This window comes from Erpetoichthys calabaricus, chromosome 10, assembly GCF_900747795.2.
Source record: "Erpetoichthys calabaricus chromosome 10, fErpCal1.3, whole genome shotgun sequence".
Lineage (NCBI taxonomy): Eukaryota > Metazoa > Chordata > Cladistia > Polypteriformes > Polypteridae > Erpetoichthys > Erpetoichthys calabaricus.
In genome coordinates this window covers 74,943,222-74,961,864 of record NC_041403.2, presented here as the reverse complement: position 1 = coordinate 74,961,864, position 18,643 = coordinate 74,943,222, and the positions used below count along the sequence as shown (strand labels likewise).

At 36.1% G+C, this 18,643-nt stretch overlaps 1 protein-coding gene across 1 annotated transcript in view; it reads right to left on the bottom strand.

Moving 5' to 3' along the window:
- Positions 1-7,679: 7,679 nt before the first annotated feature.
- Positions 7,680-18,643, bottom strand: part of rpap2 (RNA polymerase II associated protein 2) — a 157,745-nt gene continuing 146,781 nt past the window's right edge. Inside the window, exons 12-13 of the mRNA XM_028811438.2 lie at positions 8,174-8,351; positions 7,680-7,815 (exon numbers count right to left, since the gene is read on the bottom strand). Coding sequence (XP_028667271.1) covers positions 8,198-8,351 — 154 coding nt within the window. The 3' untranslated portion in view covers positions 7,680-7,815; positions 8,174-8,197. The remainder of the gene's footprint in view (positions 7,816-8,173; positions 8,352-18,643) is intronic.

Below are 18,643 nucleotides of genomic sequence, written 5' to 3'. Positions count from 1 at the left end.
ACCATGATGAACTGGGCCCCTTGGGGTTGGAAAATCAAAGGTGTTTATCAAGGATACATTCAGTAAACTCTTCTCATGATTATTCTGGACTGGGTGTTGAAATTGGCAGTACTGTACTTCTACCTGGTAGCCAAGTTGTGAAGATTGTGATTCAATATAAGTGAGCACATCAGTGAAGCTGAGGAATTTGGTCAGAGCCACGTCACTGAGAGAGCAGTAGTAGGACTCAAAATCTAAGCCTTTAAAATAAAAAACATCCTTCATTGTCCACCAGTATTGTCCTTTGAAATAGTGCCAAAGATACCAAAAAAGGTTGTGCTATTAACTAGAGACCCTGAGTTCAAGTCCTGCTACTTTCTTTAGAATGGATGAACAGCAGAGAGGAAGGCTTTTGCCCTGAGCAGAGACAGTACTAGCTGTATTTGTTCCGAGTTAGGATTTGGGCAGCATCACTTTACCTATTAGGTGGCTGTCACTGAACAATACAGTTTAGAGTTCTGATAAGAGGAAACAGGAGACGTTTTGTAACTTGACTAACAGCAAATTAAGGAAAGGAAAAGAGAGGAAAGGTGGGTCAGGCCCTGCAACATTAAATTGAACCTCACAGAGGAGCTCAATTGGTGTCCTGCCTGAACTTGTACCTGAGGGTAGGGTCTCTAAATATGTTTAATTAAAGAGATTTCAACATCTCAGTCAAACAGCATTTATTGCATCACTGAAGGTACCAGGATGTTTAGTCTGCCCTTCTGCTCTATCTTGGATTAAATGGGTTCACGAAAATGACAAAGGGATATTCTATAAGCAAAAGCAATCTCTGTAGAACACTTGCAACAATCTAGGTAGGGTCTGAAAGTATCAGCACATCACTGCCCATGAGGTAGAGGCTATCTTCCACATGTACAGATCTCAGTCTTAGCATAAAATGATACCTGTTTCCAATAGACAATCAGGGTGCTAGTGATGTTCTCTACCACAGAGATAAAATGAGCATTTTATTTTCATAGTGAAGGTCTGTTTGCCTTTACTAAAAAGTACACAAAACACGCCAGTGTGCTGAGCAAGCGTATGAGTGGCTTCTTCCCATTCTTACAACAAATAATGTCAGTAACATACTTAATGCACTTCTGTAAACACCTTTTCACCCTTCTCTATGCTGGTTGGCCCTTAAAGGGTGAGCTGACTTAGTGGATGGCACTAGAAGCCTACAAAGGCTCATAAAGAAAAAAATTAACTATGAGTCACAACTACTGGGACAACAGGAGCCAAGGGCACATTGGTCACTGGTATGTGGCCAATCATTATTAAGAAGCTACTTTTATTTTTCAGACAAAATTATAATCCATCCATCCATCCATCCATCCATTTTCCAACCCGCTGAATCCGAACACAGGGTCACGGGGGTCTGCTGGAGCCAATCCCAGCCAACACAGGGCACAAGGCACTTAACCAATCCTGGGCAGGGTGCCAACCCACCGCAGGACACACACAAACACACCCACACACCAAGCACACACTAGGGCCAATTTAGAATCACCAATCCACCTAACCTGCATGTCTTTGGACTGTGGGAGGAAACCGGAGCGCCCGGAGGAAACCCATGCAGACACGGGGAGAACATGCAAACTCCACGCAGGGAGGACCCGGGAAGCGAACCCGGGTCTCCTAACTGCGAGGCAGCAGTGCTACCACTGCGCCACCATGCCGCCCCCAAAATTATAATAAAGACTGAAAACAATTTTTGAAAATGCAGAGCCTGAATATCTGATGAACTGGTATGGTCCAAAATAATTTGCTTCTAATGAAAAAAATCAGTTAGAACAAAAGCCTGAAGTCATAATGACCTTAGTAGAATGTTGTGAGTCATCAGTGTACATCTGGGGAGGTGGCTTTGTGTGTGTTGGGGGTGTCCAGCATTTATCACTGTTTCGGTCAAAGGACACAGGCAACAAGGACAGAGTAACTCTGGCAGATTCTAGAAAGCTGCTTCTCATCTGTAAGTCATACTGAGGCACCCACTAAATTATGAAATACAGACCAGGAGCACCAAGTGTTGTGAATTTCCCATTGGGATTAATAAAGTATCTATCTATCTATCTATCTATCTATCTACTGAAAATATTATTCAGTTTTTGATGTGTAAAGCGTGTTCCACATAGGTAAATGGATTTCCACAGTGAATAAGACACTCCAACATCAACAGGAGTAATGCAGAATAGACTGTATGATTAACTTCACGGCCTTTGTAATTTTTCACCCATCCATCCATCCATCCATCCATTTTCCAACCCGCTGAATCCGAACACAGGGTCACGGGGGTCTGCTGGAGCCAATCCCAGCCAACACAGGGCACAAGGCAGGAAACAATCCCGGGCAGGGTGCCAACCCACCGCAGAATTTTTCACCTATCAACTGAAATATTATACTTTTTTTTTTTTTTTTTTTTTTTTTTTTTTTTTACACATAATCAGATACATTTAGAAAGTGTTTACTGACAATCAAGCCCAAAGCTAAAAAACCTTCTACAAGGTGCCAAGCTAAGAGCTCTCAGAATGGAACAGGTGGTATATACACAAGACTGAACGAAATCCCTCAAGGCACAATTTGGTGATTTTTTTTGTTACATTAGACTTGTTTCCAATACGAGGATTTTTCTGCCCTCACAACTGGAACACACTGTACAGCTCACTGTACAGAGTGATTTTCACATATTATTTACTATTTTATTTCACCTCCTGCACTTTATTAGTCAACTGCTTCTGTCTGATAAAATGCACAGCAATCTGTGTATTTTATCATTGTTTAATTTAAATCCTAATCCATTTTGCAAATGTTCTTTTTTCTGAAAATTTCAAAAATGTAACTCTTTTATACATGACTATACAATTATCACTTTATCACCTTATCACCTAAGGGCTTTCAAGCTTTGTAAATTAAAGGCCCTTTTTCACAATTTATTAATCATACTTTTACCAAGACAGTAACAGCCATACATGTCTACTTACAGGAACTACACCAAAGTAAATCTGTCCCTCATGACATGCATTCAGTGCCAGAGTATTGTTTGCTCACATTAATTAGTTGCCGCAAAACCCTTCATGTTGTACAAGTTAACCTTAAAAAGGTTCCTTAAAAACACTTAGCAATTAACAAAGCATGAAGAGGAGATACTAGAGAATTGTCTAAGAGGTGGCTTAATTGATGGTACATGATATGATAAGGGGGCTACTTTTTACTTTCTTTTTAAATTAATGCAATTTGCGGCAAATGAGTTTTGATTTAGTATTTTGTTAAAAGTATACATTTAAAGTAATTAACATTAGTGTTTGAGAAAAGAATACACATTTAATAGACAATACTACTCACGTAACATTTTATGATAAAAAAAAATTATGTTGTTAGATAGATAGATACTTTATTAATCCCAATGGGAAATTCACAGGATTTCTAAAAAATTTGCTTTATCAGCTCAGGCTTTGGAGGACCACTGCCTTTAAGATTTGGAAACTGATGGACTGTGAGGGTAGAAATAAAAGTTTCTATGTAACTAATTTACCCACAATCTTGATTTCTGTTACATTTGAATCAACATCAAGTTTGGCATTGGGAGCACAGTCTTTACTCAAATCAGCACCGACGTTCTCCCATTTGACATATGTCAGAACATTAAAGAACTCTTTAATTTCACTGTGATTAATTTTTACTGAAGCATACCCATTGATCTACCTATTGTAACAGTCTATGTATGTAATTCAGACCTACTGCATGTTCTTGGGATGAACAAACCAAAAAAAAATCAATGATACAAAACTACAGTATTATAAAGTTGAGGGTAGAACTAGTGTGAAAAAAAGCACAAAGGTAAAAGATTAAATGCTGAAACACCATTTTAAAATGTCATTTGCTCTTCAGCACTGTTCTGAAAAGTAGAACAGAAGGAGGTTCTTGGACAAGTTTATATCAGACTGAAGCAACACAGGCGGGAAGTTTCAAACTAACAGAATGTTCTTTGCACTATACTCACTTGTAAGGGCTTTAAACAACTATAATTTCTGGTATTTCTTTTGAGGGAGATGGAGCTGACACTTGATTTAATGTCCAAATTTGTGTAACTACTCTCACCACTGCTGGTCATTATAGAGCTAAGTCGGACTGGATTTTTTCTATGGATAGAGCAGAAGTCTTGGCTTAAAAGCCATTTCCCAAGACTCATAATGCCAGCTAAAAAGCCTTGTAAGACGATCAATTCCAGACCAAGTTATAGTGTAACATCATATTCTACAGCAGGTAGACTCAAGTATGGAGCTGAAGGTCAGCAGTAGTTGCAGGTTTTGTTCCAACTAGTTTTCTAATTCCAGATCATGAAAGTTGGTATTTAATTATATGGCTCGTTAGTGCTTATATTCTTCCTAGACAAAAATTGCATATTATTTGTTCTCTTAAAACTCAGTCCATATGTTCTGTGGTCCTTCCTTCTCTCTCATTTATTTCAAAGCATTGAATTAAAACAGATACTTCATGATGCACGTACACAGGTTTAAATGGAGACATGTTAAGTGGAAGGCTGGAGGTTCTTTTGTCATTTGCACCCTGTTATTAATTGATGGCTGGTTAAGAAAACAGGCAAACATTAAAACCTAATTACTTTAGTTTAAAACTAAAGTAGGGTTCTGAATTTTAACAAGCCATTTTTATAAAACTAACCGCATAAAAATATTGCTTTATTAGTAAATAAATGGATTCTAATACGCAAACTAGTTCAAACAAAAACCTGTAGCCACTGCGGACCCCTATGGCCATCCTAGAAGTACCAGCCAGACTCCCAAGTTTGAATAAAAAGTCATAATTCAACAAGAGGCAACTGTGATGGACAGAACTTTGTACCAATTGTTAACAAAAATGATGGGCTCACATGCGCACAAGAAAACAATGGCAAGACATCCAATCATTCCTTTAAAAGCCTCATTTACACCCTAACTCAGTGATTCCTCCATTAAGCTCACTGCTTGGTCAGGCCTTAACTTCTGCTCTACAGAGCAGGGAACCAGTAGCTTAGGGTATAGCCATAACAAAGGCAACAGCAATCCGTTCTACTTCAAAGTGTTACCAGTGCTGGACTGAAAAAAATGGAAGACTATCTGTAAAGAGGACTTGGACGAGTGTTTGCCATTAGTACAAACCTTGCCAAGGACATTAGTGACTGAGTAGAGGAAGACTGTAAACATAAAGCCAAGTGTTTGCATTGCTAATGATAGAGGCTGACTGATCACCAGCTGACCCTACTAGGCATAACTTTGTTAGCAACAAGAGGACTCAGACAACGTGTTTCAACATCATGGAGAAACCGCAGTTCTGCTTGTAACCAGAAGGCAAAGAAGGAGACAAATCCCTGAAACAAAGGTGCTGCAAATTATTCCCTCTGTCTGGAGAAAGCCAAGCAGGAAAGGAGCAAAGCCTTGCTTTTGTCAGACCATAAGCACACCCACTTTGATTCTGAGAACTATTAATTGGAACTTGATAGTTAGGACAGAGTCAGCTCATGTATTGGTCTAACCATAACTAAAAGGTAATAAAATTGTGCTACATAATTTCAAGTTGGTTATTATGTTTAAGACATGAACAGAAGGAAGATTTATATTAGGATTGACTGGATACTGATCTAAACAATGGAATAAGCTGAAGTACAGCAGAAATAAAGAAAATGTGTTAGAAAAATAAACTTTGCACATTACAATTCAAGAAAAAAAAATACAGTGATCCCTCGCTGTATCGCGCTTCGCCTTTCGCGGCTTCACTCTATCGCGGATTTTATATGTAAGCATATTTAAATATATATCGCGGATTTTTTGCTGGTTCGCGGATTTCTGAGGACAATGGGTCTTTTAATTTCTGGTACATGCTTCCTCAGTTGGTTTGCCCAGTTGATTTCATACAAGGGACGCTATTGGCAGATGGTTGAGAAGCTACCCAACTTACTTTTCTCTTTCTCTCTCTTGCGCTTTCTCTGATCCTGACGTAGGGGGTGTGAGCAGGGGGGCTATTCGCACACCTAGACGATACGGACGCTCGTCTAAAAATGCTGAAAGATTATCTTCACGTTGCTACCTTCTGTGTAGCTGCTTAGTGAAGCGACATGCTGCACGGTGCTTCGCATACTTAAAAGCTCGAAGGGCACGTATTGATTTTTGCATGTTTGTTTTTATCTGTCTCTATCTCTCTCTCTCTCCCTGCTCCTGACGGAGGGGGTGTGAGCTGCTGCCTTCAACAGCTTTGTGCCGGGGTGCTTCGCATACTTAAAATCCAAACAGTCCTATTGATTTGTTTGCTTTCTCTGTCTTTATGACAGTCTCTGCTCCTGACGCACTCTCCTTTGAAGAGGAAGATATGTTTGCATTCTTTTAATTGTGAGACAGAACTGTCATCTCTGTCTTGTCATGGAGCACAGTTTAAACTTTTGAAAAAGAGACAAATGTTTGTTTGCAGTGTTTGAATAACGTTCCTGTCTCTCTACAACCTCCCGTGTTTCTGCGCAAATCTGTGACCCAAGCATGACAATATAAAAATAACCATATAAACATATGGTTTCTACTTCGCGGATTTTCTTATTTCGCGGGTGGCTCTGGAACGCAACCCCCGCGATGGAGGAGGGATTACTGTATTTCATACTTATTAACCAAAAAGTAAATTCTACATAATCAAAAAGTACAATAGGAGTTTTGAACAAAATAATTATTTCTTAAGTTTTCTAACCAAAAGAAAGCCTGAGAAAACGTAATAAAAGAGACCATCTTATTATCTAAATTTAAATTTCTGCAACTTCGACAAACACTGGCAGATTAATTAAAACCTGCCTGGTTGGTCTTGTCAGAGCTACAGAAAGGGTAGTATAGTATAGTAACAACAACAACAACAACATTATTTATATAGCACATTTTCATAGAAAAAGTAGCTCAAAGTGCTTTACATAATGAAGAAAAATAAAAGACAAAATAATAAAATAATAAGTAAATATATAGTTAGCTATATATACCTGTAACTAAAAAGTATAAAAGTTATTAATTAAAATGCATGTGAACAGTAAACAAAATGTATGCATTTTAAATTATACAATATGTCAAAAGTCCTTTGGAATAAATAAAGAAATGTACCCTTTGCATGACAATGTGAACAAGCAATTAACTGTCTCTGCAACAGAAGTGTAGCACGTGACTGATTCACTCCAGAATAATATGTCAGGAAAGCAGATAGGCTGGGAATTTGAGAAATGTCACTTTAAAATGAAAACATTTAGTTGTGCAAGAAGCTAAGACTGTCGAGCGATTATTATGTTACACAGAAATTAGTTTACAAGCATCTGAAAACTAAACCTTCATTTTTGTTTACTAGGTAAAAGTCAGACCATTGAAATAAAGATGATCTTAGATCAAGTGGAAATCTGCACTAACCCTATCCTTCCCCTTCCACAGGGTTATTGTTGGCTATGAAGACAATGGTGAATTGGTGAGGAGAAAACAAAAATCAACTACATTTACATTTGTGTGTTGATTAATCAATTACATTGATTAACTATGGCCACCCAACACAGATGTCCTGATGACAGTATAGTATATGCATGCAAGTGTTTTGTCAATTCCTTGTCTGAACTTCTCAGTTACACCAGCAAAAGACACAGTCACAATTTCAATCACTTTTTATTTCAACTTTACAGAAAAGAGAAATATAGCTGTTTTCTGCCAGATGGAAAAAAATCATCCTGATAACAAAAACGGAATGATGAAATGTCAACTGCCAAAGCAGGAAATTCATCTTCAACTTCATCTGCAAAAACAGAATTAACAAGTACATTTAGGTACTAATCCTGTATGTAACCACACATGTTTAAAATGAACCAAAACACTTTATTATGTATGGTCTAAATTGTACAAATTCTACATTAATTAGTGAAAAATACATGCTGTTTTAATACAAAAATATTATAATTCACAAGAAAAGATGGCATTTGAATTGGTTAAAGGTAACATTAACCTAAAAGCTGTTTTTTTATTTTATTGTCAGTAAATACATCTTGTTTACACATTAAACAAATTGGTCAACATCCTGTGGGTCAGTTGGTTTACCTGAACAAAGAATTTAATTTACTATGTGATGGCAAATTAGTAATAAAGTAAGCACATACTTGCGTGTTTCGTTCATAAGTGACCTATACTGCAAAGATGTCATCACTTGTAAGTATTTGAACTAAGGTGCCAAAATCTTCATGCTTCAGGTATAGCTCCTTCATAAGTGCCAAAATAAATTTAGTAGATGTATGTCTTTGTAAAGATTCCTTTATTACTGGAGAAACACAAGATAATCTGAAATAAAAATAATAAAACATATATTTAGTGTGCAGTACACATATAATCATTATCTTCTAAATTAATAAAATGTATTCAATGTAATATTAAAACAGTGCACATTGAACTAAATCAAAATTTCTAGTACGAAAAGAAACACTTTTTAAAACTGTATTTTCTATTCCAATATTTGTAATTGTGTGAAATAATTCACTTTAGTCCAAGAATATACGAATGCAAATCTGAAAATTCGTAACAGTGTGAATTTAATACAGTGTTATCTGAAAAGAAGGGGCTGAAATTAAAATGTATTACCTCTTAAGAATTCTAAATAAAATTGTCTTTTTTACATGCAGCATTTAGAACATCATTGTAATATTATCTATACAGTATATATAAAATGCTAAGGTTGGTGTCTGTCTGTCATGCGATTTGGTCATATTTGAAAGCTTATGACATGATACTCACTGGTGAAGCAAAAAATGTGGCTAGTGGCAACTTCTGCAACATTATTGGGGTTCTTGTCTTTATTATGGCAAATTGTATAGCCAAACAGATCGAGAAGATGACATGGATGAAAGAAAAGGAAGAACTGCAAGATATGCTGAGCATGAAGCAAAATGCAGAAGCTAGTATTGTATGTTCTGGCATCCACTAAGCAACAAGCACATGAGGTCCTTTGTGTTAACCCTGTCTTCTGTTTCACTAGCAAATTAATCTATTTTATAAAATCTAAGCACTTTCATTCATTTTGTTCCAGGTATGAGTGCTATATAAGATGCAACCTTTTGTAATGCATATTTGCCAATTATGCAAAAAAAAAAAAAAAAAAGTAAAAAGCAGGCCATTTATCACGATGATACTTAACTTCTTTTAACGTCTATAGTTAGGCTTATAAATACTGTTTTGTCTTGGTAAAGTTCTATATTACTCTATTTTCCCCTTTTGTATTCTTTATTGTGTAGATTTTATCAAAATGCTTCAAATCCCATAAACTTATCACTGTGTCAAGGTATTGTACTTTATAACTTCTCCACACCTTCCCTTCGAAATCTATAACCTCAGGCAATTACAAAGAGTAAAAGGACAAGCAGGAGTTACGTTACAACTTTACATAATGTAATACTGACAATATTCATAAAATAATAACAATAAGCAAAGTACATGTGAATACTGGCAACCATACATCCTGATAAATGATAGAAGTTATTGTCTGTCTGTATACCTGCATTGTTATCACTCTTTAATTTAATATTGTTCTTTATCAGTATGCTGCTGCTGGAGTATGTGAATTTCCCCTTGGGATTAATAAAGTATCTATCTATCTATCTATCTATCTATCTATCTATCTATCTATCTATCTATCTATCTATCTATCTATCTCGACTCAATCCTTAAGATTCAGGGTTGGTTAGACACGAAAGCATTGCTGTTCTCATCAATAAAGTAAAATATTTCTCTTGAAACACTAATATTACATTTGTTTTGTCGGACTTATAAATAGACATTCAAAACATTTATCAACTTGTATACAAAATCTCATGCCGCAACAGATACTATGCATGTGCTCCACTCATCCATATAAACTCTTCAATAAAACTTCAGAAAATATTGACACCCCTTCTTTTTTTTTTTTTTTATTTTTTTTTTTACATTTTGTTCTTGTTACATCTCTAAATTTTAACTCATGAATCAAAAAATATAGATTCAATATATATTTATTTTTTTAGTTTCTGTTTCTCCAGAAAGATGTAAATTTCTCATTTAGAAGTATTACCCCTCACTCAATACTTTGTACACAGTCCTTTAGCTACAGTCCTTTTCGCTCATTCTTTAATAAAAATTTGCTGCATCTCTGTCAACTTAGATGTAAAGCTTTGTTGGGCAGCAATGTTCAGATCATATAGCTCTGGCCTGGCCATTCCAGGATTACTAACCTTCCTTTTTTTAAGCTTTTCCCAAATGTTTTTTTCCTTGTGCTTTGGATCACCATCATTCTGGTAAATATATCTCTGCCCTGAACAAAGATCTCTGGCTGACTGAAACTAGTTCTCACCAAGGATTTGCATCCATTTGGCTGAATTCACGATGCCCTTGATGGGAACAGTCTTTCCCGTTATTCCCATTCATAAACAACCCCAGGACATGATGCTACCTCCATGTTTGATAGTAGATATTGTGTTACTTTTGTGCTGGACTGTAATTGATTTCTGCCATAGAAGTTTTCAACCAAAATGTTTCAGATTTTGGCACGTGACATCTGGAAAACTCCAGGTATGGCTAAGTGTTGTCCACTCTCCTCAAGAAGCAGAATCCATTCAGAGCAGAAGATCTGGAAACTTTCATTTTAACCAAAGAGCTCTGCAACTCTGTTGTTGCGGTTGGCCTCTTTGTAATTTCTCTAACAATTGCTCTTCTTGTCTAGTTTCTCAGTTTGGTAGGATGGCTTGATTTTGGCAGAGTGTGTGCCAAGTCATTTTTCTATTTTATTAGAATGAACTTCCATGCTGTCCTTGGATTTTTCAAAGCTCTCAGAATCTTTTTTTGTAACCATTTCCCTCCTAATAACTTAATCTCGAAGAAACATGTGCAAATCCTACAGTAAGACTGTTCTAATCTGTTGTGAGATTTCACAAACTCAGTAATATTTATTGTGCAATTGAACACACGTGTACCTTATTAATGTATTTACCGTCATTAAAAATAAGATAAAAAAAAAGAAGAACCTCTCACCCAACACCAAAACTAAGGTGGGTGGAATCCTTATCAATTATTATTTTATTATTATACATAATTATCTCTGTAGGAGCAGAAAAATACCATTCAAATATGATTTAATTTGACAGTCCAACACTGAAAAATGAGATGGGGTGATTATATATCGAAGGCACTGTATACATGATATCAGAAGAAAACAAAAAAAGAATGGCCTAGTATTTTTCAAAGCTGGCAACTTTCTACAAAGCGTGTAGCAAAAAAAATCAATTATCCTTTCCTTGAAAGATACAAAGCAGTAAAAAATGTTACGTCAGTAAAACAGAATGCAGAATTCAATATTACTGTACTTCAAAAGATAATATAATCACATATACCTTTAAGTTATATGTAACTGCAATATGCTCTTAGTAAAATTAAGTAATATTTTAAAATAAAGATTTATAATTACTTAACAATAGTGTTCACATAAAAATGTGCTGATTACTACTTAAATCAGCACTGCTGCCTCGCAGTTAGGAGACCCGGGTTCTCCCCGTGTCTGCGTGGGTTTCCTCCGGGCGCTCCGGTTTCCTCCCACAGTCCAAAGACATGTTGGTTAGGTGGATTGGCAATTCTAAATTGGCCCTAGTGTGTGCCTGGTGTGTGGGTGTGTTTGTGTGTGTCCTGCGGTGGGTTGGCACCCTGCCCAGGATTGGTTCCTGCCTTGTGCCCTGTGTTGGCTGGGATTGGCTCCAGCAGACCCCCGTGACCCTGTGTTCGGATTCAGCGGGTTGGGAAATGAATGGATGGATGGATTTATAATTACTTGACAATAGTGTTCACATAAAAATGTGCTGATTACTACTTAAATCAGCGTTGCTGCCTCAGAGTTAGGAGACCCGGGTTCTCCCCGTGTCTGCGTGTGTTTCCTCCGGGCACTCCGGTTTCCTCCCACAGTCCAAAGACATGCAGGTTAGGTGGATTGGCGATTCTAAATTGGCCCTAGTGTGTGCTTGGTGTGTTTGTTTGTGTCATGCGGTGGGTTGGCACCCTGCCTGGAATTGGTTCCTGCCTTGTGCCCTGTATTGGCTGGGATTGGCTCCAACAGACCCCCGTGACCCTGTGTTCAGATTCAGCGGGTTGGAAAATGGATGGATGGATACCCTGTTTATATTACTGCTTTAGTAATCAAAGATTCTTGCATTGCCTTCTTCTTCTGTTCACAGAAGCATATTTATTAACTACTCTATACAATTCTTACACAGGCATTTAATGACAATGTACAGTTAGGTCCATAAATATTTGGACAGAGACAACTTTTTTCTAATTCTGGTTCTGTACATTACCACAATGAATTTTAAATGAAACAACTCAGATGCAGTTGAAGTGCAGACCTTCAGCTTTAATTCAGTGGGGTGAACAAAACGATTGCATAAAAATGTGAGGCAACTAAAGCATTTTTTTAACACAATCCCTTCATTTCAGGGGCTCAAAAGTAATTGGACAAATGAAATAACTAGAAATAAAATGTTCATTTCTAATACTTGGTTGAAAACCCTGTGCTGGCAATGACAGCCTGAAGTCTTGAACTCATGGACATCGCCAGATGCTGGGTTTCCTCCTTTTTAATGCTCTGCCAGGCCTTTACTGCAGCGGCTTTCAGTTGCTGTTTGTTTGTGAGCCTTTCTGCCTGAAGTTTAGTCTTCAACAAGTGAAATGCATGCTCAATTGGGTTAAGATCAGGTGACTGACTTGGCCATTCAAGAATTTTCCACTTCTTTGCTTTAATAAACCCCTGGGTTGCTTTGGCTATATGTTTTAGGTCATTGTCCATCTATATCATGAAACGCCGCCCAATCAATCTGACTGCATTTAGCTGGATTTGAGCAGACAGTATGTCTCTGAACACCTCAGAATTAATTTGGGTGCTTCTGTCCCGTGTCACATCATTAATAAACACTAGTGTCCCAGTGCCACTGGCAGCCGTGCACACACAAGCCATTACACTGCCTCCACCGTGTTTTACAGATGATGTGGTATGCTTTGGCTAATCAGCTGTTCCACGCCTTCTCCATACTTTTTTCTTGCCATCTGATCTTGGTTTCATCTGTCCAAAGAATGTTTTTCCAGAACTGTGCTGGCTTTTTTAGATGTTCTTTAGCAAAGTCCAATCTAGCCTTTCTATTCTTGAGGCTTATGAGTGGCTTGCACCTTGCAGTGCACCCTCTGAATTTACTTTCATGCAGTCTTCTCTTTATGGTAGACTTGGATATAGATACGCCTTTCCCCTGGAGAGTGCTGTTCACTTGGTTGGCTGTTGTGAAGAGGTTTCTCTTCACCATGGAAATGATTCTGCGATCATCCACCACTGTTGTCTTCCGTGGACGTCCAGGTCTTTTTGCGTTGCTGAGTTCACCAGTGCTTGCTTTCTTTCTCAGGATGTACCAAACTGTAGATTTTGCCACTTGTAATATTATAGCAATTTCTCGGATGGGTTTTTTCTGTTTTCGCAGCTTAAGGATGGCTTCTTTCACCTGCATGGAGCACTCCTTTGACTGCATGTTGTCTGTTCACAGCAAAATCTTCCACATGCAAGCACCACACCTCAAATCAACTCCAGGCCTTTTATCTGCTTAATTGATAATGACATAACAACGGACTTGCCCACACCTGCCCATGAAATAGCCTTTGAGTCAATTGTCCAATTACTTTTGAGCCCCTGAAATGAAGGGATTGTGTTAAAAAAATGCTTTAGTTGCCTCGCAATCGTTTTGTTCACCCCACTGAATTAAAGCTGAAAGTCTACACTTCAACTGCATCTGAGTTGTTTCATTTAAAAGTCATTGTGGTAATGTACAGAACCAAAATTAGAAAAAAGTTGTCTCTGTCCAAATATTTATGGACCTAACTATATATACTACTTTGTTGGAAACATCCTGTATTAATGTTCAAATCTTATTTATTGTAGATTTTTTTATCATGTTTTCCTATACATTTCTCCTTAATTCACACCCCTACTCTATTCTCTGTGCACCAATGACTGCAGGTTCACTGACCCTGCAGTAGAAATCATTAAGTTTGCCAATGACACTATCATCATTGCATTAGTTACCAATGAAATGAAACTACATTTTGTCTTGGTGCGCTACCAATAACCGGATACTCAATGCCACCAAGATAGTGGAAATGGTAAATAACTTTTGCAAAAAGCACTTACAACCTCTTTCTCTTAATGACTCTAAAGTCAACATGGTGGAATATTTGAAATTTCGGGCACAATTATCACAAACACTCTCAGCTGGGACATTAACACTACTTCCATCTCTAAGAAGGCTCAGCAGCGGATGTACCTTTTACATAAACTAAAGAAATGAAATATTTTTCAGCCCATTTTAGTACCATTCCACAAAGCCATAACTGAAAGTGTGATCAAATTCTCCATTGTTGTCTGGTTTGGTTTAGCAATGGTCCACTCCAAAAATAAATTACTTGTTTTGTGAGATCTGCTGAAAAAATAACTGTTCTCTTCCATTTGTTGTAGACTTGAATGTATCAAGTGTCATAAACTATGCCAAAAGGATCACAACTGACTCATCTCACCCAGGTCATCATTTGCGTGAAAAACTCTCCTATGGTAAATGTTTTAAGTCAATCAAAAACAGTTTCTTTCCCAGAGCAATAGCCCTCACAAACCAGTAATTTAACTTGTCTTCCCCACTTGTTTGTGTATTCTTTCATGTACTGTGTAAATGTGTGTCTGTACAGTATTAGTACATGTGTATGTATGTGTGTGTGTGAATAATCACTATACACACTACCATCTCCTTTATAATTGTGCGATTCTGCAACTGTTTAGAATTTATGTTGTTTAACTTCCATTATTTATGCCCTTTTGTCTGTGCTGTTATAAGCAGCTCCAACCCAAGTTAAATTCCAACAGATTAAATACTACCGAATAAAAGTGGTTCTGATTAGTTATACTTACTAATCATGTCTGCCTACAGATACATGCTTAGAAAATCATTCAATCAAGAAATAAAAGATATCATATAATCATATGAATTTGCCTCATGAGCAAAGGCAAAATAAATAAAATAATAATAATGCCCCCAAACATCACAGGTACCAAGTAGCTTCAAAGTGCAGAAGCATTCATCTTCTTCACTTGTAATAATGACTGGTACCAATGCATTTTAATGAGAATAGGAAAAAAGCAAAATCTACCCCTATATATAACAATATGTCAAATAATGGCAATGATCCTAGCCTTAAGTTATTTATAAGTTATATGAAAATTACCGATTTGTTCTCTACAGCAGAAGTACATAACATCAGTCTTTTTGGATGACTGTAAATAGCAGAATTCCTGAAATAATAAAGATAAAAGAAGCAAGCAGTCTGCTGAAAGTATCATAAAAATACAGTACAATACCTAACCTTATTTTTAGTACAAGCAAGATAGTGAAACATAATGTTACACTTCCTTCAGAAATATTTTCTGTAAATAGTAGACTGAATAACAAAGAAAATATATTTTAGGGCATTACCTGGAACAGATTTTCCTTTGTGACCTATTAAATGATTTCCTTTATTTGAAAAAATGTACTGCCACTGGGCATATAAAATATAAATAAAATAACTCACTGAATGTGCCGATCAATAAATGTGGGTAGATAATCAGAGCAAGGCATTTTCTATTCTGTGAATCTGTGGCTTTTAACTTTCTGCACTTGCAGTACATTTTATGATATTCAGGAGAAATACAAGAAAATGAAAAGCAAACTATTAAAAATGTATGTAGTTGCTAGGTCAAATTATTGACAGAGGTCTGAATATTTGATATGGCAGAATGGCAGGTCAAATGACCTTTGGATACTTAAAAGTGAACAAGAAGCAGCAATTCAAATAATTTTATATGGTGATTAAATTCCCAATAAAAAAGTGCAAAATATCCATAGTTTAACTCTGCTGCACTAACACAATCTATAAACACACAATGAAACTTAATCTAAAGCCACGTATTTAATGTGAAAGAAATCAGTATTTAAAAAGTGACAACTGATTCACTGTTGGAGATCAATTATAATTGTTTTACATCCATGTAAATTTACACAAAACATAATTGAATACTTACAACAAACAGCCTATTTTTTTCTTTTGATTTTTTTCCTAAAACAGTGTCACGTTAAAAAGATTTACTAAAAATGTAGGATTTGTTATTCAATAAAATTTGGTCAAGGGACTGGATAATTTTGCCACACACCGTAGTTGACTGGTGCACCTTTGCTGCACTGTCATCTACTATCTCTGTGGTTCTTTGAAAGTGCTTGTCAACATGATAGTATTATATTAATGTTCAGGCACTGTTTGGATGGTGCGATTCAGTGTCCATTTCTAAATTACTAAACCATTTAGAAAGAGAGATACTAATTGATATAGTTTGCACCCATTTCTTAATCTACACTTTTTATTACTTCATCTTGAAATTCATTGTTAATTTTGGAATTTGATAACCTTTACCTCAGATTCACTAATAACAATGATTCCTGAACAGACATTAGCTTTATCAAGAAAAAGATTGGCAGTGATTTCAGTTGCGCACAGGCAGAAGACTATAGTAATTATATCCTTAAAAGAGTAATTTTTTGAACATGTGAAAACTATAAGATAGTAAGCCATAGGGTCAAAATGCATATTAGTATATATAGCAAATTTCACTTTTGGAAGTTGCTTGCTGTCAAATAAATTAATTTTTCAGTACTTCTGCTTTCAATAAATACATAGACAGGAAAATGATTTGTGATTTTCATCTGTAACCCAGCAACATTTAAAAACGTTTAACACATTTGATTGCTTTTGCAAGACAATTTAGATAGCTATGATAGATAGATACTATACAATAGGTTAACGAAGAATAGAAATAAAATAGAAAATGAGACTGTGTGCTTGTAAAAAGCAATTCTTCCAATATTTTTAACTGTGCAATTAGTCTTTTATGCTGACAATTCCATTTATGAATAACTTACTACCTAAGGAACATCCTACATGGACCATATGGCATATAACAAATTTTTAAGTTCATGATGCAAACTTCATTTATTATCCAAATCTGCAATCTGTTGTGACGAAGAAAGAAAAACAAATCACACAATATTTGACAGTGCTTTACAAGTTTCGACAGACCCTTTAGGCTACAATCAAGGTATTACTACAGCATCTGGCAAATGAGAAAGGATTCATAGGAGAAATAACCTCTGCAGAACTGTGGTATAAATTGGGGGTTGTTTTGAAAAGGTAGTTAAAAATAATTCTAACACCAAATAAAAAAAATCATACTCAGCATTTAATTTTTGGAAATTGGTTGCAAAGTTCACTTTATAATGAACACATGGATAACACAGTAATGTATTATTAAAACTTAAAAGTAACTAAATAAATAAATATGAGCTTATTATTAAAATCTTATATAGGTACAGTATTCCTTAAGAATGATCAAACCAAGTTAAAATATTATATGTGAAGTTAATATTTAATGGTGTATCTGATCAGCAGATGGGTGATGGGATAACAATCAAGCAAGTTCACACACATAAATGATCATTTAAAACTAGGTAGTTGTGCAAGTGAACTTTAATAATCCATTGATGTGAAAGCCGTAGTAGTATGTGTGTATGAAGACTAATCCAAGAAATCTGGCCTACTCCAAACTTAAGTATGTGAAGGCCTATTCAAAACCTAAGTTCTTGATTGCCATTAGATGATTAAAAGTAAGCAGGGATATTAGAAGAAGCAATACCTGACCAGAAATCATGTGGACATCTACAAGGTGAAGAACTGTGTTTATGTTTTTAGTCACATCTGTGTGATAATAGAAGTTGTGTAAGAATTTAGTATTTTCAAACAAAAAAGAATTAACTTTAACAAAATACACAATAAAAATAAATAAAATACCCAATTCAAAAAGCCACACAGAATGTTTGACAATTAAAAACTCTGACCATCTTATTTTAAAAGATCTTAACAGTAAGTACTCTAGGATACAGCACTTGTTAGTGATGGATAAAACAGGATAATCACTATTTTTCTATGGTATTTTTTTTTACATTGAGGTCATTCAAAATTAGACAGACAAAAACCAGGGGTATTCACAATCCACCTCCAAATCCAGAATAAATGACAAAAATTTATAAAAACATGAAATTTGTGGCAGTGCCATCTAATAAATATTTTATCAGCTTTCAGTGTCTTAATATCATCAATACTTGCGGTCAGGACTAGGCAAGTGGAGTTTCTTTTTTCAATTAATGCAAGGCCTTGCTGCGTTTAAACGGCAGACAGTTTGCAAACAGGAAGGAGACGGTTTTGGTGAGCCAACTTTTCCACACTTGTTTTACTAACTGTATAGCAGAAACAAAACTCTTGCAACTAAGGACAGTGGCCTCCCAGCTGAAAGGAGACTGGAACCTTTAAAGGGCATTGGTTCAGTTTGGATTATACATCATAATATACAGTGCATCCGGAAAGTATTCACAGCGCATCACGTTTTCCACATTTTGTTATGTTACAGCCTTATTCCAAAATGGATTAAATTCATTTTTTCCCTCAGAATTCTA